The 25,135-nt window shown below is 31.8% G+C and overlaps 1 protein-coding gene across 1 annotated transcript; it reads right to left on the bottom strand.

Moving 5' to 3' along the window:
- Positions 1-1,408: 1,408 nt before the first annotated feature.
- Positions 1,409-12,424, bottom strand: LOC136219256 (NAD-dependent protein deacetylase SRT1). Its single transcript, XM_066006581.1, has 14 exons — positions 12,162-12,424; positions 10,978-11,007; positions 10,801-10,893; positions 9,070-9,189; positions 8,524-8,624; positions 8,338-8,446; positions 7,483-7,562; positions 6,684-6,762; positions 4,274-4,327; positions 3,876-3,972; positions 3,288-3,370; positions 3,134-3,201; positions 2,700-2,802; positions 1,409-1,941 (listed from the first exon to the last, which is right to left on the bottom strand). The coding sequence occupies exons 1-14, from the start codon at positions 12,258-12,260 to the stop codon at positions 1,660-1,662; spliced, it is 1,398 nt and encodes a 465-aa protein (XP_065862653.1). The 5' UTR covers positions 12,261-12,424; the 3' UTR covers positions 1,409-1,659.
- Between the last annotated feature and the right edge of the window lie 12,711 nt (positions 12,425-25,135).

The raw sequence follows: 25,135 nt of genomic DNA, 5'->3' as shown, positions 1-25,135 counted from the left end.
AGAAATCTATGAGATACCATGTAGATTAAGACCTACATGAATATATTAAACTTGAGATGAATACACATATTCATATAAGGCTTTTCCTACATTAAGAAAACATAGTGACCCTACTAGCAACGAGCAGCCTAAATATGATCTAATACCAGCCTAAGCATACTATATGTTTATTAACTTATTCTACAACACTTGACACAATGGATAGAATAGTGTTTGGTAAAGTTTCGAAAACAATGCTCTGCTCGTGGCAGCCAAACGAAAAGATAATAAAATACTCAATAATCCCTCTTTCTCACTCTACCCCTCTATATTAACAAAATCTCTCTCTTATAACTAGCCTAACATGTGTTCCTTATCTTTTACACGTTCAAAATAGCACTAATATAGGCTTAGCGTTTACAACATAACATCAACTCAGGCTTAACGTTTACAACATAGCATCAATTTAGGAATTACTAACAGAACGTGACACGTCATCCGTTAAGTCTATCAACTAGTGTTAATTTTGTGGATATTCAATTACTTTTAGTTTGCATATAGTATATGAGCCCATGGAATTTAGGAGTCATGGAATCATTGGTGAAAAATAAATATAAAGTCTTAAAGGGCAAGAATAATAATTAATTGTATTATAATAAATAAATAAAATAGAACTAAAAAAAACTAATTAGTTCATTTTTTTCATAACAATTATTTGGTATAAACGAACTAATTCGAGATAAATTTTATCTCACCAATACTAATAATTATCTAAAAATTTTATTTTTTTATTCATTTTTATATCTAACCTGATCAATTTTATTTTTATTCACTTTAATCCTTAATTTAATAATTTTATTTTTCTCCATTTTAATCCTTAATTCAAACTTTTATTCCTTTTAATCTTTAATTTAATATTTTTTTTTCATTCATTTTAGTCATTAATTTAAAACTTTTCATTTTAATCCTTAAATTAGAACTTTATATATTATTCACCTTAGTCCTTAATTCAAAAGCAATCTACTGGTATTCTATTTGAGGTTCTCATAATCTTGTTCACAAATAACTCTATAGTTTAAAACAATCCCGTACATGTGGCATGAAACATTAATGTCTAAATTGGTGTAATTTGGTTTGTTGGATCCAAGACTGATAGTAGTTCTTTATACTTCTTTAAAAGTCACTCTTATTATCAATTTACCCACAACATTTAAAAGGGTGCAATTAACGTTATCTGAAATAGAGATGAGAATTTATCCATAACTTTAAGTGGTGCAAACCATTTATTTCCCAATGCACATACAGTAAAACCTCTATAACATGAAATTTTATTAATTTATAGAGGTTATTAATTTATCGAGTATAAAATTAGTGATCTGGTCCAAGTCGGGACCAGAAGAAATTATTATTTTAAAGAAGTTATTAATTTATCGAGTATTAATTTATGAAGGTTTGATTGTACTTTAAGAGAAATTTGGAAATTCTTTTTAGGACAGTAAAATCTCAAAAAAGTTCTCACATAACTGAGTCTATCCGACCAGCTTCCGACTTGCCTAAAGTAAGCTGGGGAGACTGAGTGTACAAGCTACCAAAATTCACTCAGTCACTATCACTACACATCACACCTTCTATGATATATAACCGTATATGTCTATATACAACCAAAATACAACCCATCACCTAAAATCTAGATTTACGCTTTCGACCATTCGACCGCTTCCGAGATGTCTCAAAACCATTTATATTTCCTCTTAGATTTTTCACATCACCATTACTTACAGAATCAGATTCAAATGCTTTGATGTTGGTTACAATGGCATGGACAGTGACCTCAGTTTTTGGGGAAACCTTTGTCTTTCTTTCAATCACTGCATTCTGACCACAACTAAAATCTTGAATCGCCTCCTCTCTCAGATTCTTCATTACAGTGTCCTTATCGAGGTTCAACGAGTCAGTCGAGACCTGCACAGCAATATGGTATGATTTCCTTAGGCCACGATTAAACAGCAATGCACCCTTGACATAAGCTTATATCGACAAAAGAAATAAAGATGAAAACCATGTCAAAGATGTATAAAAGCCAGTCTCAACGGAAAATCGATTTCTGCCATATAAAATGATACTGAATATCTTGGAATAAATTTTGATGAATACGGAGTGTTCAATGACAGCATACTGTAGACTAATCAGTATTAAGAAACTGAAACGAAAAGTAAAAAAGGAATAATTGGTCAATGTCAAAATGCGAGCATCCTTTCATAGTCTAACATGAACCCTAGTCCGTTTAAAATATTTACGATAACTTCACGAAGTTAAACTCTTTTACATTTGACCATGATGGAAACTTTAAGAAGTTAAACCACCAGCATCTGTTTCCATTGACTAATAACATGGATGAAGTTAAAAGAAAGACTCAAATGTTCTCTTTCAAAGATAATTTAATAGAGAACATGACAAGTAAAACCAAAAAAAAAAAAAGAGTAAAATCATCCATATTAATTTATTTTTTTCCTGTTTATAGCATTTTCTGTCTCAGACCAAGAGCAGAAGTTAGATTTGCACAAACGAACAGCATTTTCTATTAACAATTTCCACTAATGAAATGGGATTTCTTATCAGTCTGAGAACCAAATGGGCACAGAAAACATTGAAACCAATTATAATCAAACTAAATACCTAAACATGAATGAAAAAACAACTGTAATTTCTTCTCTTCATACCTTGAAACCAAAAGGAATATTAATTTGAGTGCAGAGACAACCACAGCCATCACTGAAGTTGAGTTTCAACACGATTTCAAATTTTTCTGATGGTGCAGTTCTCCTGATGCAAACAAATAAAGGAATATGAGGACGAGATTACCTGCAACAGAAGAACAGCTAAGAAAAAGGAAATTCAAATGTAGAATTCCAGATTGGATTACATAATCTTGAGGGCTCAATGAACTAACTCAGAACTTAATTGTAAATGCTTCATAAACCCATTTAAAATTCAACTTTTAAACTGAGGACTAAAAGAAGTGCCAAAAGACACCAAATGCCCCACCTTAAGGCAATCAATCAGACTCTGGCTCATAAAACTGGATACTTCTCAAGATGTCAAGTTTCAGTGATTACTATTGACTTTATTTGGAACATATGACTTGCACACAAACCTTTTAAGCTTAAAAGGTTGCTCGTGTAGAATTGCTTCTTTAAACCTCAGTTCATCGGCGAAAGAAATCTGGGAACAAAGCAGGGGAAAAGGCCAGGCACTACATCAAATCAGAGTCTGCTCCAAATGTAAAACCGACTAATGTTTAAATCTACCTCAATGGACTTTATGAAGGGAAGTAGTGCTTTTGTTGAATGTACACTTCCTACCAGGAGGCTCCAGTTAACATATTTTGTATCTGTTGAGTGGATAATAATAATAAAAAAATCACAAAAAAAAAACATCACCATTAGGACGTCAGATCATGAAAAAGAACAAGTGTTAGTAGCTGGTCATATGCTTAGTGATGTATCATAAGCATAAGCAAGTGATTATATGTGAAGAGCAGAAGCTAGTGATGCACAACATTTCAACTCAGCATCAACAAATAAATAAGAGTCTGAGTGAGCAATGAGCTTAATTAGTAGTTGGAGTAGTTTGCAATAGCATAGCCAACTTGTAATTTTGATTATTAATCACAGAAGTGAATTATAAAAGAAATAATCGATGTGTTGTGTATAAAATACCATTATTTTACTCTATATTCTCTCAACATCTGTCTCTGTTTCTATTGCTCTAATCTCCTCTCTCTAATTTTCTTCTCACAATCTCTGTTTTTCATCTATATTTCTCACAAATCAGAAGGTGTTCAAACTAGACACAGGGCCAAAGTGATAAGATAGTAACTAATCAACTGAATGTACCTGCACTCAGGGATTGAGTTATGATGATCTGGAGAAGATCAATCCTGACATAAGGAGGGATTCGCATGCTGAGTAAATCCATTGCTCCAGCAATAACCTATTGTTGTTCAAATTAATATACGAAGTGAATAAAAAAGATCTTCCATAGTTTAATTTAATATTTCACTAGTGAGAAAAGGATCTACATGTCCTTGACGTATGTGGAGTGCAGGCTGACAAGCCAAAGAAATAATAAAACAAAATTTTGCTAAAGCTAATTTAAGAAATTTCATTTTGTTGACAGGTACACTTAAGAGTCAAACTTAGTCTCAGAAAATAAGAGAAAGATTAAGAAAAAATGAGGACCAATCAGGAAAAGAAACAGTAAGCTATCATGATGAACTTAAAAATTGAAGTACCTTATCTGCAAACCCATGAATCACCAAACTTGCTTTCTTGTCTTTTGGAGTTTTCTGTAAAATTGAGTAGAACAAAGAGTAGGGATAATAAATATAAGATTATACACACATATATATATATAGACAATACAAATGTTCTTCACTATATTCAAATATTCAGTTAATCTATTATAAAGGTTAGCTGAGGCATATTTCCCCAAGTATTCTTCTTTGCCTTGGCTGTTGTAGCCTACAGAGAAGTTTATGTAAAAATCTTGGAAGTTGAAGGGATCTCACGTATGATTTCACAAGTAAGAGCAAATGAACCATGACTAATGGAAACGGGACAAACATAAGCTGAAGCGGGAAAATAATACCACGAGGAAAGAATGTCAATGAACCAGTAACATGCTTCTATGAATCAGGTCTTGATCACATTTTGCAGTGGAAAAAGTGTCATTTAGGATATTCTACCCTGAATCAATAATTTGGTTGCAGTTATGTGCTGAATCCATCAAAGTTTCATCTGAGGAGACATTATCAAAGATGCTTAGCTTAATCCAAGCACAAAATATAATCCTATAGTAGGATATATGGTTCATCACTAAGCTTTGGCAACTAAGGTACATTGGCGAGGGAGGATCTCATTCTTGGTACCACCTCTATAAACCAAGCAAAGGCTGATTAAATCAGTTCAATAACAAATTTTCAACAACGAGTTGAAATTTTGGATAGGACATAAGTCTTTTTCTGCCAATAGTTTTAGAGTGCAACTGTTCACCCCTTAAGTTTGGTCATAATACTACTTGTCCTTAATGTTAAAAGCTCTCTGTTCATTAAACAATTTCACGACTCCAATAAGTTTTCTTTTCTGTTAGTCAAAGGATGGATGGAACTTATAAAAAGTACCCAAAAAATCTCTTCATTATAAAATAAGGAAAAACCAAAAGAAAGAAACTTATACTCCCTCCAGTCCCAAATAATTGTCCCATAGTGAAAAAAATTCTTGCTCCATAATAAAGGGCGGCCCGGTGTACTACACGTCCCGGCTAAGCGAGGGTTCGGGGAGGGGTCCCACCACAAGGGTGCATTGGGAGCAAGCCTTCCCCTGCCAAGTTTTTTGGCAAGAGGCCGCTCCTAAGACTCAAACCTATGACCTCTCGGTCACACGACAACAACATTTACCATTGTGCCAAGGCTCGCCCTCTCTTGCTCCATAATGTTTGTCATTTTAAGTTTTCAGGGTAATTTTGTCCTATTTTACCTTTATTAGTGAGTTGAGCATTAATTACTCTTTTTACTCTACAATGCCCAAGTGGAGGTGAAGAACCCTTTAATTTAATGAAGGTTAGAGAAAAAGAGATTCATTGACATAAAGAGATAGAAGGCATTTTAGTCTATTTTGTATAAATTTAATGCAAATCAATCATTTCCTTAATATGCGTGATTTAGTCAAATGTGACAATTATTTGGTACCAGAGAGGGATTAATTATTTTAACAATTCCTTCTCTTCTCATAGTGCAATGGGTAAGAAGGATTCTTCTTGCACTTTATTGCATGAAAAATAATAAAAAAAAATGCCAAAGTACAAAATTTTACTTTCAATAAATTAAAGATCAACTTTCACAACCATATGCTTCGCAATCAGTTTCTTTATGCTCTTAATACAATATGGGTTAGCTGGACCATGCTTTGAGCAAGGGTTAGGGTCTGAGATTTGCTTGTACTTGATGTTATTAAAGAAATTAATGATGATAAGATAAAATTTAAATTTATCTACCAAGAGAGATTGGGTAGTGAAGAGGGGAGGCTTCGAGGATAGTACTGCTGTATACTATTAATTAAAAAGTTGGAATGGTCTTTTTTGTATAGGAGTAATTTATTAATAGAAACATGATGTGATTACCTTTAAATTGATTTGAAATAGTTATTTTAACCTGAGCTCAGAAGGAAAATACAATCTCACCCTAACTTTCATTTATCTGTTAGGGTTGAATGTTCCCCCGTTTTGTTTCTAGCCAAAGAAGCGTTCCTTGTCATATACTTGGGGAGTGGCATATATAATATATTGACAAAAAAAACTCCAATAATTTATATTGAGAAAAAAACTTCCACTAAGAAAGAATCAGGCTATTAACCGTTACGAGAAACAAGGAATTCATACTAGAATAACAAACAAACAATGCCTAGTCCAGAATTTCGAGAGTGGCATATATAATATATTGTCATTATTCAAAGAAAAGGGTTAAAGAGAATATGTAGTCAATAGCCACAAGTTCTCAATCAACTTATTTGAAAAGTGATCTACAAAGAAATTTAAATCAAGTCTTTTTATTCATTAAAGACTAACTATAACAAAAACTAAATAGAGCTGTAAATGCATTTCTCAGAACCATCAGCAAACAAAACACTAATATGCAAAGGAATTACCTGAAGATTTACGATTACAATCTTCCCTCCACCACGGAGACATTTCAGGGGCAGGTTGCATGCAGGTGTGATCTGCAAACTGCAGATAGTAGTCATGTAATCATACTCAGAGCAAAATATGCATCAGAGAAGAAGGTACAAGATAAACACAAACATAATCCACAAACTGAACAAAAGCATATTTATTGGTAGCAGCTTAAGCTTTCACATTATCCTGATTGAGCATCATACAAGAGTCATGGTAGTTTCAGAAACTTATTTTACGATCAAGAAATCCTCCCAAAGGCATTAGTATGCGTTATACTCACTTGGTTACTTCTCTTTATTGTTTTCATATTTCATACTTATAACAGGAGAGAGATAAGCACGTTAGGTTGCGGCACTGCAGAACTAATATTGGTGGCTGAGAAGCCACTACTCACACATTTTTTTAGCCTCATCAAGAAAGCTAAACAGCAACCTATTGTGCCTTTAAATGAAAGGGGCAGAAATAATCTAGTTGATAGTTTTGAGAAACCAAACTCAGTTCTGTTAAAACAAAAAGGACCTCACGTTTTATCAATCAAAGCACTTGCAATCATGCTAGTTTAAATTTTGAAATGACATGTGAGCAACTTCTTTCTTAACAGAATATAAAACTCAAAAGGAGTATTTCCCATGTTGTGGGGCAGGCATGAGTTGATTGAGATGGTTCACTAAATTGATGAAAATTTACACCATCCAGAATCCAAACTAAAATAATTAGCAGATTTTAAAAACAACTTAGAGATGTTATGGGTAACTGGCAAGCCCAAGTTACCTTGTTCCTAAGCATAATACAACATCCGCCATCTTGCAGTGCTTCTCAGCAGGAAGCATCTCTTTTGGCGGCAATGCATCCTGCAGATAAGGAGACAATTTCTAAGTAAATATCTCCTGATCACTTCAACTAGTTTAACATTTAGGCTTGGTTTATTTAAGTTGAAAGATGTCCTTTTAATTGAACTCCAGAAAGCAAAAGGGGGAGAAAACAAAGCAATGAGAACCAAATTAGTCCTTTGGTGTTTATTTAAATCACCATACTCTAAATTCCTTTCAACCAAATGGTATCTGTCCTTCCAGGAGTTGATCATAAATCAACAAATGCTTGGAATCATATTACCTCTGTATTACCACCTACTTTTTAATTTTCATCACAAACCTAGTGACATGACATGGAATGTGTAAATTGGAAAGAATAAAGAATAAATCACAATTTGGATTCAGTGATCTTTTTTTACAAGGAACTAAATGTATTGAGAAAGAATAAAGAAATGAAACATGATTTGGAAATATTTATTATATTATTAGAAATAAGCCACTTCTCCAACAAAAGATTCAATATTTATGATAGCAACCTATTTGCTTTATGCCTTTCTACCTTATTAGTAGTAGTACGAGTTGTAGTATGCCTGACTTTTCTACCTAGGAAGAAATACCTCTTGCTTCTTCCTCCATAACCTTTGTTTCTATTAGGTACTGAAGTAATGCATTCTAAAATATATAGCGGTACTGCATTAACATAAACAAGTTTGGGATGCTACTATAACAAGTTTAGACTTTTTGAGAGCTAATATGTCATTAATATGCAAGCCTCCCCAGCTTATTCAAGCCAGCAAAATCAAGATAGTAATACCTCCCAGTCAAGAACTGTATCCCTTAGTTTTGCTCCACATTTCACATCAGAGCAGCGGCGTGATGTCTCCTTTAATCCAATAGTTTCCACCTCGAAATCTCGTAGATACCTTCATAGGTAATAACAACAGCATTAATGCTGTACAAGACACACAGCCAAGAAAAGAGAATGGAAATTATTTCTTACTCGGCTCCACATGAAGGGCAACTTTCCATAAAGGAATTTCCATGCAATTCAGCTAGTTTCTCCCTTGGAATTCCAGATCGAAGATGTAGGCCATCAACATTCTGGCATAAAGAGGCAATAAACCGAAAAGCGATAATCAATAAGGCAAAGTCATTAGCTTTTGAATAAGTATAAATGTTGACTCTTTCACCAATTAGTTAGGACAGCAAAATTATGCAAGGAATAACAGGTGCCACTGTAGATCGGAGAAAACTAGAAAGCAAAATGGTAATAGCAACATATACAAATATATTTGAAATGTCTCACAGAATCCAAGAATCAACGAAAGGTGGAGAATGATGGCCAATGCCTAACTCTTAAACCGTGCAACACAGCACACAAAATTACTTGAAGCCAAATCTCTCTCTATCTCCCCAATTGATGCACATATATATGGGCATGATGTTAAGATTTGAGCCTTTCACATAAGACATGCATGTAATGTAATCATATACATCTTCACCCACTTGTTAAGCAATTTAGCAGAATGAGAGAAGCAAGCCCTACCTGACTAATAATAAACTTTAAAATGCCAGCCTTCTCAAGTTCAACCAAAGCCATATGTGTTATACTTGGCATTGCTCGATGAAATGGCAAAGATGCTTCAGGTAAAGGTTTGCCCTCACGCTGCATTCAAGAATTGAGCATTTAAGAACTGATTACATCTAATGCATACCAACATAAGAAACACTAAGCAAGAGGAATATATTAAGCAGACAAATGACAGCAATTTAACGGAACTGTACAGGAGTGTGGGGCAGGAATGGAACGGGGAATGGTTTCGCTGTCCACAAATATTTCAGAGAATCCCTTTCCCCATCCTAGAATTATGAATTGGGAACAAATCACTCCCTATTCCCCGCCCCTCAGGAATCCCCACATGGACCGGGGATTTTATTTTTTATTTAATTTATATAAAATAAAAGATCAAATTAATAAAAAACAATAATAACTCTTTCAAAAAGAATAAAAAACAATAATAACAATTCAAAATTTAAATTAAATACAAGTAATATGTATAAATTTTTTAATCAGTATTAAAATTAGAATTATTAAGTAAAAAAATTAATATTAATATTTCTAGAATACATATATAATTTAATTAATAATTTCGGGGATCCCCAAGGCATTCTCCATCCCCATCCCTGTCCCCTCCCCAACTTCAGTGATAAAAAAAATTCTCACCTCTGCCCCGTTGACAACATAAAGCGATGGTGATAAGCAAGACACCTAATAGCAGGGAGTGAAGCCTAATGTGTGGAACTTGGGTACTCAGGCTCCTCTTAACAAATCCACGCACCATTTAAAGGGGGAAATTTTTGGTGCCTTTTGATTTAACATATAACATGTCCTCTGGAGCAGTTATTTCAGCTTTTATTAAAGCACAATAAATTAATTCCATAACAAGCATAATTAACTTTGCAAGATCAAAACTTGCCCTTGTTATAAATAGTCATCAATTCCAGTGCAGGAAATATAAATTATACAGACAACTTAAATAAAGTTTCAAAATTCCATATAAATCTCAATGGTTAAACAGGCCTGCTACTTACTCTTTTAAACTTAACAGTCCATATAAGTTTATCCAAGGTAGTTCAATGTCACATATCACAGAAAGCATTACAGGAAGAATTCTGCTTCAAGTTAGTTAATTTTAGTTATTAGTTTCTTTCCTTTATTATTAGTTATTATGTCTGTTTCTTATTTTAGCAGTATCCGTCTTTTATATTCCTTTGTATACCGTTAGTCCAATTTGGCAGTTAGTGATTTATTAGGAATTCCAGCTGTTATCAAAGCTGTTATTGTACTGCCAGGACACCTCAGCAGCATGACCTGCTATATCAGGACCTGTCTTGTACCTCAGAATCCAACTAAAGAATTATCAACGAATTCCTTTCCTCTTCCTGACCTCCCTACCTTCTTCTATTCTATCTAATTCTAAATTCCATTCTCAGTACTAACTCAGGAATAACTCCTGACATTGAAGTAGGTGAAACGTAAAAGACTCAGCAGTACGACCTGCTATATGAGGACCTGTCTTGTACCTCAGAATCTAACTAATGAATTATCAACGAATTTCTTTCCTCTTTTTCTCTCTTTCTGACCTCTCTACCTTCTTCTATTCTATCTAATTCTGAATTCAATTCCCAGTACTAACTCAGGAATAATTCCTGACATTCAAGTAGGTGAAACGTAAAAGTACATTACAGACCACATAATATGATTCTAAATTCACACCTGCAGTGTCCAGATTCCCTTGGGGCCTCGAAAATCAGGAATGCCACAGGATGTTGATATTCCTGCACCTGTAAACACTACTAGATGCTTACTCTGCAAGTAATAAGAAACAACATGATTACATGAAATAACATTATATAACCATAAATAATATGAGTAAATTTTAGAGGTTTAAACCTTTTGTATCATCTTGGCAAGTCGCTCAATCTGTCAATTCAAATGAAACCACATCGAAATTAGCAATCAAAACATAAGAGAATCCGCGTTTTCACACGGAACATGCCACGCATACAAGAATCAGTTGCTTAATATTAATACTAGCATATTTTAGCATGATATCATATGAAATAAGGACATGACTTCATTTAACTCAGTTCATTAAAAAATAAGTTCAGAAAATAAAAAGATAAGTAATAATTGCGAGGAAAAAATCCACTATGATTGGATTGTGCTTATGGCACCATAAAATACATTGACTGCTATAAAACAACAAAACCAAATAATGATAAGAGAAGGTTGCATCACAAAACCCAACAACTCTGTATTTTCCCTTTTCTCAATTCCAGGAGGGCAAAGTAAATGAACAGCACTCTTAGTACATAAATCCAAATTCATTATCCAACAATATGTCTATCCACCATTAGTGTTCTTCAGGTTTTTCTACCTCTACCTTCACTCTTTGCGCCTATAAAATAACATTTATTTAATCTTTCCGTGATTCAAATGTAAGATATAAAGCCACTGTATTAGGGTAAGAGTAGTCCATTGTGACTTGGACATTACACATCCAAACCATTGGCCAGCCTCCCTGAAATGTAAGAGAAAGGCTAAGCCTCTCTAAGGCCTGAAAAATAGGAACATTTGCCAATTGGGAAACTCTTTTTCTGATCTAACTGCATCATAACTGTAGCAAACTGTTCACCAATGCAGAAACCATACATCACATAAAAATGCTGCCTCAAATATCTTACAAAAACTAACAAAATATGCCTCAAGTATATTGAGAACATATCAGAAGTCATTGCATTGCCTATTTCAGTAAAAATTCAATATCAACCATATTCTGGGAAACCGTTTCCTTTTATAAATTCAATAAATCATGGAATCGCTAGCAGCCCCAATAATCCTGCTCAACCCAAACAGAAAAATACATATCAAAAAAGAAAAAAAATCAACCAAATCCTAAAGACAGCAAATGCAAGAACCCAGCATTTGGATCTTAAGAAACAAAGTATGAAGTATTATCCCATATAAATTTCAGGAGCAAACTACTACTACACTCCGGAATAAGAAATTTAAAGTAATTACAAGTGTATCAAGATAATGAAGAAAACCAAAACCCATTTAAAGAAAAGGCTTACTTTCTCCTGCAAAACATGGGAAGAGTCGAAGAATTCTGACATTCCAACAGTACCAACATCTTCAATGAAGGAGAGCTTTTCTGCATAACCCAGTGACATAGCTAGGAAATTAGTTTCTCAGAGTAAAACCCTATGTCTCTCTCACTAGAAAGTTGATCAGAAGAAGAAACGGAGAATGAAAAGCCTTTGTCTTTCTTTTTCTTTCCTTCTTCTAATGAGCATTACAAGTATTTGCTTCTTACAAGGAGACCCCGTAAAGCCCAAATACGAGATTGCTTGCCGTTCTGTCTGCCAAAAATTTCCCAATTCACCTCCAAATTACATCAATGCCCCTTACGGTTTTGTGATTTCTTGGAAGAGAAACAATTCGAATAAATGCAAAATTTGTTCATGTAGATACATGGACATTAATTTACTTAATGCTTTAGCACTTTTTTTTTTTTTGAGACGAGGTTAATTGAAGTAAATGGAAGTAATAGAAGATTAAGTATTAAGTTAATTTTATTTGGGAGTTATTTTTTTAGAGTAAATGGATGTTAATTGGGTTAAATGTTTACTTCCTCTAACCTCTAAATTGGGGGTTAACGGGAGTAACGTAAAGTTTTTTAAAATTCCTTGTCTCTGCAAAGTAAATTTAACATTCATTCTCCTTTATATTTAAACTCTCAAACAAAACATTTAATCTTATTTACATCTTATAAACTCTCAAACAATGTTAATTTTTAACTTTCATTTCCATCACTTCCCTTCCATTTCCATAACCTCCTTTAATTCTCACATCCATTAACCTCCAAACTCCTAAACAAAGACTTAGGGTAAATTACACCTATGGCCGCTGAACTTTACCTATTTTAATATTGTGGCTACTGAACTTCAATTCTTAACGGTATAGTCACTGAACTTTACATTTTTTTAATAACGGTGGTCACTCAACACCTCAAAACGAGCGTTGAAGGCCTCAAAATAAAAAAATCGAAGAGTTAATAATATTCTAAGAAACTTCAATTCTTGAAAATTTTTATTTTGAGATCATTTAGATATTGTTTGGTTACGAGAGAGTGTGGATTTTTAGAAAGTGAAAACTAAAAAAAATGATTTTGGAAAATAAAAAATGTGGTTTCACGGTAAATATTGTTATGAACGACTTTAATTCTTGAATATTTTCATTTTGAAGTCGTTAATGGTTATTTTGAGGAGTTGGTTAAAAATTGAGTGGTTATCGGTGTTAAAAATGTGTAAAATTCAATGGTTATATCGTTAATAAAAGTTTAATGCTCATAATATTAAAATGGATAAAGTTCAGTGGTCATAAGTGTAATTTACTCTAATGCTTTATATTAATAAATTACACGCTTATATTGATAAATATGACATTTATAAACTGCCTAGTTTTGGATGCATCCAAAACTTTTTATGAATGCAGTTAAATACCTTGAATCTGGATGTAAATTGTTATAAATCATTCCAAATTAAGATCTGGTTGGAATTTACTAAAATGGGAGTTTAAAAATCAAAATTATACCAAATTTAAGAATGGAATTTGACATGATTAAAGTTTAAGTTAAAAAATAACAAATTGTCAATTTCTTATTATCAAATTTTATACTTTCTAAAACAATTGTCCCATTAATAGAGAATGTCTTCTCTAAGTTCAAGAAAATACTATGATATGCTTGTTATATTGAAAAAAAAAACATTATACAAGTCACTCTGGGAAATAAAACGTTGACACTTCGAATCCAGTGTCTATATATGTGGAACGGTATGGGCCTTTGGATTCAACGGTGGGATTCTTAAAGAAAGAATAATTCGGTAGAAACACTATAAATAAACATGTATGATAAATCTAAAAGTATCGGAATGGGTTCATCAGACTCTATTCTCTCTAACTGACTGTCTAATCTTTATTATAGATACTTTAGAGAAGGATGCGAAGAATGTTTCTAAAGAAAACAGAGATGACAACAAGAAAATAATTTAATATTATATTATGTCAAATTGAAAAATTATTAGAACATATTCATCTTTAAAATATTCAAATCTTTTTTTTTTCCTTATAGGACTTTAGATTTCAAAGGGACTGCTACTCCAATATTTAAATTGGGTTAATGATCCAAAGATATCTTGGGAGATTCTTTGTGGATATTTTTTAAAAGAAATATCTAAAATAAGGAAAATCCATTTGATTTTTTCAGATTCTATAACTTATCTCAACATTATAATGAAAAACTCTCTTTGTCCAAATTATGGAATCTCTGTATAGGAAAGTACAAATTTCGATAAATAAAATCGGATGGTGTATCCGATCATTTTATAAGTCTTGACTAGAATAAGTAGTTCTAGCTAATTCATGAGGTATATCATTCGCAGAATGATCAACGAACTTGACGTTACCGTCATTAAAATAATACAGTTAAACCTCGATAAATGAATGTTCGATAAAGTAATAACCTCGTTTATATAATAAATTTTTTCGGTCCCGACTTAGGCCGAACATCATCCTTAACTTTTTGTACTACAACCACAACTTCTGATATATTTTGTTCATGTTGTAGCAAGTAGTTGTTTAAGGTGACCATTGCTTGAAAGACCTCTTTTAACGATACATTGCGACAACTCGACTATCATCTGGCTCTGGATCATTTCCATCATCATTGTTCATTATTGACTTGATAATTTCTTCGTCCGTAGGCGATTCCATAACTCCAATTTATTATTTTTTTACCACATACAATGTATGTATTTTATAATGAAAAATTATCTATAAAATAATAAATATTGATTTATCGATAAATGAATAAGTTATTCATTTATCGATAAATAAATAATCTTGCTTGATGGATATTTTTTTCCGGTCCCAATGATATGCATTTATCGAGGTTTTACTGTAAAGTAAAGATTTACAGTCCTCTAAAATAAGGTCATGGATTGATAATAAAAAAATGAGTTTTGGTAACATCCTGATTTACAAATGATATCATCAATCATTATTCCTTCTAGAATGAGGAATACTGGCAATTAATAGAAATAATAACAAAACGTGATTCCTTCTAGAAGAAGGATTAATAGCGATAAGTAGTAATTAATGTAGGATTAATACAAGATTAATGACAATTGAATGCATGATTAATGCAGGGTCAATGACAATTAAATGCATGATTAATGGAGGATTAATGACAATTAATGGGGGATTGATGACAATTAAACTCAATTAAAGCAATAGAGTTGCAAAAAAGAGTATGTATATCCCAACAAGGGTATGCTACAAGTTAACAATTTTCTCCTCTTTTCAATACCAATTATTCTCCTATGATATTTTTTTTTTTAATCATTCTCCTATGATATTAATGACTTTATCATGGGAGTGTCCACGACTGAACACAACGACGTCTCACAGTGGAGCCGCTAGTAGAACCACCAAAGGAGAAAAAGAGTAGTTATCAAATTGGTGCGGTGAGCGTGGACTCTAACAAATAGAAGATCACAAAATCTTGATTGTATAGAGTTTCTCAATGAACAAAACAACGGAGTCAAACACAGTACAAAAAAATATATCCAAAGATAAGGTTCTTTATAGATTGGTGGGAAAAAAATTAGCTACATAAATCTGAAATTGATTATGACAAACAAGATAAATTTTGTGGGCTGCTATTTACCGCAATATTTTTTCCAACCACCGCACTTTTTGACAATTTTGCCCTCCTCATAATTTAAACTCAAAAACTCAAAACTCTCAAATTCTCTCTAGCTTTTTGGATTTTCAAAAAACCCGACCTAAAACGACATGCCGCCAAAGGCATGAGCGGGTAAAGGCTTCATGAATGCTCCCGTACGGTTTTTTTTTTAAAAATTACTCCGAAATCATGGGTTCCGCCTCCGAATCGGAGTCGGAATCCGTATGAATTTAGCCTAAACGGACGGGACGTGCCGTTTCCACCACGGGTGGAACGGGCATGCCGTTCGTTCCACCGTACGGTGGAACGGTGCGCGTTGCCCGTTTAGGCCAAATCCATTTAAAAAAAAAATCAAAAAGAGAGAAAAAAAAAAGTTTTGGTTTTTGATAAAAAATTATGACAAGGGCATAAATGTCAAAAGAGTGCGGTGGGTGGAAAAAAAATTGCGGTATATAGCAATACCCTAAATTTTTTCTCTTTTCTTATTCCATTTTAAATCAAAGAAATATGAAATTCGCTACATTTGTCAAGTGTTATGAATGTTATATATGTTATAATGATATATCTAACAAGTTGTGAAAGATAAATCAGTCCTTGCATGCTCGATATGCATCACATTTTTATGCATGACAAGTGTAATATGCCTTTGTCATTGAATTATAACAAAATACATGTATAAGGCACATAAGTTTGGAACTTTATAAAAAAATCTATTCATTCAAGGCTATCATCTCATATGATATCAAAGTGACACAAAAGGGTTCGGGTAGTTACAGATGATCTAGGTGTGATTATTTTTTTTAATAAACATGCATATAATTATCAAGGCCATTATAAATGAATCACCAAATTTGATAAATAAAATTTCAAGTTCTGAGCTAACTATAAGAAGAGTGCAAGTGTCGGTTTCGAATAGGAACATGAATTTATGCAAGTCTACATGTCATACAAAGTTTTTAGGATGTACATAGAGCTTCTTAATAATCTATGAATGCTATCAGTACATAGATACACAATATTGACTACAAGTAAATAATAACTATATAAAATATCTTACCTAATATTGAATGTTATAATTTGTATGATGTTTAAAATATATATATTATTTTGGGTAATAATGTGAATTAAAATGTAAAAAAGCATTGTTTTTATCATTATGGTTATTCATTATTAAAAATTTATTATAAAAATGATATTTATGTGCAATAGTAATCTGTATGGCTATGAAGGTTATATGTGGTATTATTGAAATAAACACAATTAAGTTCTATTATGGATTATTTTGACATATAATATTTACTCGGTTTTATCCTTTAACTAAAGTCATTCTAGAGTTGGAAACCGATATGAAGGAATTGCTAAGTTGATTTCAAGATGAACTAATAATTCTATAAAAAAATCACTATGGCAAACACAAGTGTTCTAGTGGCACCGCCGGTTTATTTGGCAACGTGGCTGATGCAAACAGAGTCTTTCACCATGAAATATGTTCCATGGATCAAGTCATTAATCCTCAAGGTAAGTGAGCATAGTTTTTATGCCTTACCATAATCTTTTAATGATGGACATAGTATGGCCCCCTTTTCGGAGTTGTTTCAATACATAACACAAATATAAGGGAACTGCTAATACTGCAACCAGCCCTAAACACTGTCGAATCCCTCTAGAAGTGGAGTGACAACAAAGGACCCAAGAGGACCATGTTAATAAGCCCTATGAGGCGAATGCTTAGAAACGGTGAAAAAACGCCTAAAAACGGCGCAAAGAACACATAGAAATGGTGAAAGAGCAACTAGATTAGACCTATTGAATGGTGAATACCTTGAATGGAGAAAATAGCGCCTAAATAAAGCCTATTGAATGGAGAATGAATGGCGAAAAAAGCGCCTAGATAAAGCTTATTGAATGACGAATGCCAAGTGTGACGAATGAAGAAAAAGCCCAATGTAGCAAATGCCAAGTATGGAGAATGAAGAAAAAGCCCAATGTGGCTAATGCCAAGTATGGCAAATGAAGAAAAAGTCTGATGTGGGTAATGCCAAGAATGGAAAATGAGAAAAATAAAGTCTGATGTATTGAATGCCAAGAATGGCGAACGCCAAGAATGCCAAATGAAAAGTGAAATTTTCATAAAGTAGAGATACTTTGAAAAATGAATGAAGCCTAGAATGGCGAATGAACAATGCAAATGCCAAGATTGCCAAATTAAAAGTGAAATTTTCACAAAATAGATATATTTTGAAAAATGAATGTAGCCTAGAATGGGGAATACAAAATGTATGCTAAAAGTAGTAGATATGGATATAGGGATGACTACCTATCTCTATCCTTGAATGAAAACTTAAAACATACAAAATTGAATGGTGAATGGAAAATCAAATTTTCACAAAAACAAGCTCAAGACACTTTGGAAAATGAGTAAAAACTATAAAGGAAAGAGCCTAGAATGCCAAAACCCTAAAAGGGCGAATAAAGCTTAAAATGGTGAACAAAGTCTAGAGTGGTGAATACCAAGAATGACAGCGTGGTTTTGATTCCCAAAATAATTGATGGGGTACGTAGGAAGCTTGATAATAAGAAATTATCAAGTCCAAACTAAAAAGATTGGTATATTTTAATAACTCGAAAAGTGAGAATAATTTTGAGTTAGACTCCCGAGCATCTTCATTGGTTATGGAATATAAGAAGGAGTTTCGTATTGAGCAGGATGCTTAGAGAAGCAGGAAAGCTTAATGATATATCTCATTCCTACTGGTCTGAGGAAATATGTTTAACAGAAAAGCATTAAAATGCAAGGTACGCTTAGAAGTTGGACAGCTATGAGCGTCCGGTCCTTTAGCCTGGAAAGACCCGTTTTTGCAATACACCATCACTTAACGTTTTTAAGGACGTCGCTTGGTGGGTCCCTTTCGGTGCATGCGTTATTTATTTTATTAGCCTTTTTTTTATCATGTTTTTAAGCTAATTCGATATGCGAGAGTCGCCACCCGGGATTAATGTCCATGAACATAAAAATTAAATGATATATATCTCTTCAAAGTTAGGTTCATGAAATAAACATTAAGGGTTTAGTTAATAAAATCATAGACTTGTCTTCCATTAAAATACCAAATATTTCTAAGTCATTTTCAGTTTATACACATTCACCACACAGATTACGGAAAGCAATAAATAAATTCGGAATTATAAAATTACATCTCAATTTAATATTCAAATCCTATACATTTTATCTAGCCTTAAACAAATCTATTAAACCTGCAAAATAAATAAACGTTAGCCGCGAGACATTGAGACCTGTCTTTGAAATTACACTACGACGTCGGACTCGATAAAATAGGACTCAAATAAATCCTACGATTCTAGCACGTCGACATGGTAATTAAAACCGTGATATATATCTACCTATCTCTAATGAATTAATTTTATTCCTAAATTACCCATTATCCCGTAATTAATTAAATATTACATATTAAATATTTTTAAAAACCATTTTAGAGAGTATCCAACCTATTGGAATTAAGAAATAAATTACAATTATAAACCTACTTCCAATCCTAAGAAAACCAAAACCAAAAGCTTTAAGTTTTATTGTTATCATAATCTAATAATATTTACATATTACTATAATCTAATAATATTTTATGAACTAAGTAAAAGAGAGTGACAAATATTGTTCTAATCCTAAAAAAAAGCTTTCCTAATTATCTTAATCCAACGAAAATAATATTTGATGAAAATAATAAATCAATATTCTATATTATATAATATAAAACAGTAACGATATAGCTAAGGTGTCGACTCCTCGATTTTTTTGTTGATTAAAAATAATATTGATAAATTATCTTTTTCTTCGATTTTTTAATTTAATGTGATAAATAAAAATATCCAATCCAATGAATACGTGAATCTAATTTAATGTCATAATTATCCATAAGTCCATTATAAATCTAATTTAATGTGATAACTCCAATCCAATACCTTTTCTACTCCATAAAATCTAAGCTAATGTGATAATTCTAATTTAATGTTCAATTATCCACTCTAGCCGAACTGCTTGATAAAATGTGATACAAATAATTTTTTTTTTTATGAAGATACAAATATTTTTTAATACCAAGTTATATTTTTTAATACTTTCTCTCCTTCTGCTTATCCTATAAACCCTGAATAAGAAGTTGTAATTAAGCTGATAACAAATTATATTTTTCAACTTCACAATTTCTTCTTCAATGAGAACCCTAACTCTTCCTCTTTTAAATTAGTTTCTTTTCTAATTTTCCGAAAACAATTTGCACATTGTGGCTCAACCTCTCTTTGAGGTAAACTCTAGCTTTTCTTTCAACATCTCTCTCATGAAATATCTCATTCATTGTAAGTATGAACGGTTTGCTCGAATCGATGTGACTGTTATTTTGCATTGTTAATTTTGTGTTTTATTCTTTCAGGTAAATATGGCTCCAATTTTGTATCTGATTTGTTACAGGTCTTCTATCTGTACTCTATTTCTACAGAGCACGGATTCATCTCTATCTCTTCGTCATATCATTCCTTCTCTAATTTACATTCAACTTTGTTAGATGTTGATCACTCATATCCACAATCAGATCCCTACCAATCTCAGTAGACACATATAATGTATATAGGCTTTTTAACGTGATTATTCTAATTTTGACCGTATAGTTATTGGAAAGGACTATGTTTGAATTCCATGAAATCGGAACCTATAATGCTGTTATAATGTAGTCACGCTCTTGCTGTGAATTATCTTAGGGAAAATTACACAGAAGTTCATATTTTAAAAACTATTTACAACTATGTCAAGTCATAATTTTGGATTATATCAAACTAGTAAAATTAGTACTTTTAATATATTTTAAGGATTAGAATTGATAAATTAGAAGTCTAGGATATATTTTCTAGGATTTATAATATATGAATTGGAGTATAGAAATTTTAAATTATGATGTAAAATCATAATATATAGAAAATAATGACATATTAAGACTTAAATTTGATGATATGACCTAGTTGTAATTTTATATTTAATTATGATATTCATGTAATTGACCCATTATCTTAAAGTACCTTCTCTTTTAACTGTATGTTTGTACAGCTTCCAAGAATTAGAATTTAAATTTGGTATCCTACTTGAATATTCAAAATCAACCAAGTATTTGAGTACCTTCTCTTTCAGATGTTGAAGCATACATTTTATTGTACTTTGAATATCAGGTAAAATTTTGGTTATTACTTTTTAGCTTTAAAATTCTTTTTTTTTTTCCATTTGTATATTCTTTTTTTTTTCCATTTGTATATTCTCTTTCTCTTTTCTTATTTACTTGCTTCTAAATTTTGGTTTTTCCTTACCTTCCCTCTTTATCATATTGATGAATCATATATGTAATTAGCTAGACATTTTTTTTTTACAGGAACACGGGGTTTTCTTCTACAACTATTTTTCTGAAATGGTATTTGGCAGTTTCGAAATGCATCTTTCATCTCAATTTCTTCTTTTGTTATCTAATTCCTTTACGATTTGGTTTTTCCATGATATTTACTTCTCAGAACTTGGCTAATGAATTTTCTTTTCACAACATCCAATTTTTTTTCCTGCAAGGTAATATTCAGGTTTTCATTATCTTTTCTTTTATTAGATGGATTTCATTTTTATTTGGGGTTTTTGTTAATGTTCTTTTTGCAGACCTTACTTTTGTACCAGAGATTTCACATTTCTTCTTCAACCTTTTTTTAATGAGCAGTTTTTGTTTTTATGTTTTAGGTTTTTGGTTCTTTCAGATTTTGATTTACATTTTCTATATTTGTAATGTGTATAGGAGCTCAAGTTTTAATCACTTCTTTTTTTGAGGAGCTACAATTAGATTCTCTAATTTTCTTTTGTTCTTTTTCTTCTAATTGCATCTTCTTAGCGTTCTTCTCAAGATGGTAATTTAGATTATTGTTATTATTTATTATCTTCCCATTTTCCATCATAATTTAAGATAATCCATAGAAGCTGATTAGATTCAACTAGTTATTGTAGGAATATGTAATGTAAATTTATATTATTAAGAGATACAAGAGTTCATCTATATATACTTGAAGTGTTCTAAGTCCTCTCTAATTCTAATATAGAGATAACCCTAGAAGAAAGAATTACAGGGAAAGATAAACTCTAACTAAAAGATAATTAGGAGTGTAATTATCCTATTGTATATTAAGAGATAATTAGCGAAAATATATATGTACTAACAGTTATTGAAAACCACACATAGGGTTAGTATAATAATTATCCTATTCATATATATTTTTTTTAAGGTAAAGGCTATGCTTACTTTATTTTTGAGAAAGTAAGCCTTACTTTGTGTGTTTTCACCATTGGATTAATTTTATACTCCATCATCCAATGGTGAAAACATACCAAGTAATGGTATTTTATCAAAAACAAAGTAACCATAGAAGGCACCTTTTTTTAAATGTCTAATATAGCGAAAATTATATCTCACCCGTTCAGTTTATTCATTTACCTTATGTTTATGTCATCTCTTATTGAAAACCACCCATAGGGTTACACAATCACATGGACCTTATGTTGCTTTATTTATTTATTTTAATTGAGGGTTGATTAATATGTGGGTGATTTGGTGATTATTGTCGTGTTTGGTTGATGATGGGTTTGTGCTGATTGGGTTTTGAATCTTTTGGATGGAATATATATAAAAAATTCCCACAACGAGGAGCATCAAGCAAGTGTATATTTATATCAATGAGTGTTGTAAATCATGATAATTTTAAGCTATTACTTTTCTGTTGAATTATAAAAATATGTGAAATGGCCAAGCTGATTCGTGGACATTTTTCTCCATTGATTATATTGTTTGAAATATTAGAACTTCGCTGCTTTAAATTTCTTTCTTTTTAACCTTTAAATTTCTTTCTTCTTAACCTTACAGAAATTTTACTAAATTGAATAGAAAATGACTTGGTTTTAATAAACTTATAATATTAATATGTAACCATTATTTTATTTTATTTTCACCATTAGATTTATTACTTTGTTTTTCTTCACTATTGAATTAATTTTCTACCTCATCATCCAATGGTGGAAAAAATAAAGTGATGGTTACTTTGTCCAAAACAATTATATATATACTATAAAAGTGAATGCACTCAACAGTACAATTCAACATTTTTGCCAAATAATTCCAATTAAGTCCCTGAAATCCTTTCATTGCCTTTATCTTATAGGTGCTTTTTAGTCTTTTTACAATTCAACATTTTTGCCAAATAATTCCAATTAAGTCCCTGAAATCCTTTCATTGTCTTTATCTTATAGGTGCTTTTTAGTCTTTTTAAGTTCCCACTACTTACAACAAAACGACGCCGTTTATCCTGTTGAGAGTGAGGCACATTTAGTCTTCTTTTGCCTCCTCACATCATCTTCTTTTTAATCTGCCCCTTTTTTCTTCCTCATCTCTTCTACATTGGAAACCTTCATTCTCTTTGCATTCAGCCGCTGCTGCAAAACTATTTGCGATCTTTTCCCATCTCTTATCCTCATCTCTCCCTCTCTTGATTTCTATTTTGATGCAGTGAACCCCTAATTAGATGTGTCCGGTGATTTTAAGGAACCGACCTCCGATTGTCATCGCCGGTGCTGTGTTTGTTTCGGTTTCTATGGAAGATCTATGGAGGTAATTTATTATCCGTGTGTTTCTCATTCCATGCATTCTAATAGACTGTTTCTTCCCTTCTTTTGGTTGCTTTCAGGGTTACTTTTACTCTTGCAGAATCAAAATTTAGACATGCCCGATGTTTTTCCTGATGCGGTCCTTCGAAGATATTACTTCACTGTTAGTTTTCTGATCCCCAATCGTGTTTCTGGTTTGTTCATATGTTTGTTTCATCTTCATATTTAGATTTATTCTGATTTTTTCAGATCTCCTCTGATATTGAAGGCATTCACACATGGAAAATGTATTTTTCTAGAATTTTACCTAACCCTTTTTCCCACACTTCACATAGCAGTCATGGGAGATGACCTTTTCGTTGCCAAAGATGTAAACAAAAAAAAAACTAAAGAAGAAAGAAAGAAAGAAAGAAGATGCCATTTGGTTTCATCTGTGTCTGAATCCATTGTTGTTGATGATGATTTTGATGTGCAGAAGACTATAGGAAGTTGTATGGAAAGGTTGAAAAAGTCTCAAATTGTTGTAATTCTTCTTTTCTATTAGTTATTTTATTTATTAATAAAAAATAGTTCTTTTAATTTTGTTATTTTATTATGAATTTTATTTATGAATTAATTACTTTTTTTAACCCATTTATGAATTAGTTATTGAGGAGAGAAATAAATATTTGTTTTTAAATTTTTTCAAATTATCAATTTTTGTTGTTAAAATTTTGTTTAGATTAAAGAATTTTTTTTGTGTGCATAAAAACGGGTCATGTAAAAATATGATTATATTTTTTCTAGAGATAGCTTTGTTTGCAGATATAGATAAGAGTTGAGTGTAAATGTTTTAATAAAATAATATTTTTTAAAAAATTTGACTACAACCTAATTTAACTATCATGTTTTATTTTTCATGGACAAAACATGACATAGTATTTATTGATATGATATTCTTATTTTAAAAAGAAAAAATAATTTAAAAAAAAAGAACAATAAGAAGCTAATAATAATAAAAAAGAATATCATGAGTAGTTAGGTTATGAAAAATATAATATATTTATAATAAAATACTCCATTTATTTCATAATACATGTCTTTTAAGATTAAAATACAAAAATTAAGAAAATCAATTAATTTTAACTAAAAGAGTTTATTACAATTGTATTAATTATATCCACTAATTGTCATATATATTGAGTGATTGTGTGTATGAACCATTGAAGAGGCTCCTCAATAAAAGAGAGAACAGAGACTGTAGCATCTTCAATGGTTCATACACACAATCACTCAATATATATGACACTTCCTCATTGTAAGATTTTTTTTATCAACTTCATTTTATTAAATTATTAACTCCTGTTGGCCCAAAAAATAAAATAATTATTTTTATGTATATAAAATGCTTGGGTCATGTTTTTAGGATATAGTTTATATTTTCTAGAAAATAATACACGTGTAAACTAACCTTCAACCCACGAGAAAGTCCGGCACCACGCGGGGCGTGTCCTCCATACGCAGCGCGTAAACAAGGCGTCCGGAGAAATCAAACGTCAGAGACTCAAATACGCAGCGCGTCCTTCACTTTACGCGGGACGTACTTGCCAATACGTCATGCGTAAGACGCATCC

The sequence above is a fragment of the Euphorbia lathyris genome, chromosome 2 (assembly GCF_963576675.1).
Source record: "Euphorbia lathyris chromosome 2, ddEupLath1.1, whole genome shotgun sequence".
NCBI classification, from domain to species: domain Eukaryota; kingdom Viridiplantae; phylum Streptophyta; class Magnoliopsida; order Malpighiales; family Euphorbiaceae; genus Euphorbia; species Euphorbia lathyris.
This window is presented reverse-complemented; position numbering and strand designations above follow the sequence as displayed.

Coding starts and splice junctions, on each gene's coding strand:
- LOC136219256 (XM_066006581.1), bottom strand. CDS start 12,260: ATGTCACTGGGTTATGCAGAAAAGCTCTCCTTCATTGAAGATGTTGGT. Junction 8,447..8,523: donor TGCCCTTCATGTGGAGCCGA/GTAAGAAATAAT, acceptor TTACCTATGAAG/GTATCTACGAGATTTCGAGG. Junction 7,563..8,337: donor ATACAGTTCTTGACTGGGAG/GTATTACTATCT, acceptor CCTTATCTGCAG/GATGCATTGCCGCCAAAAGA.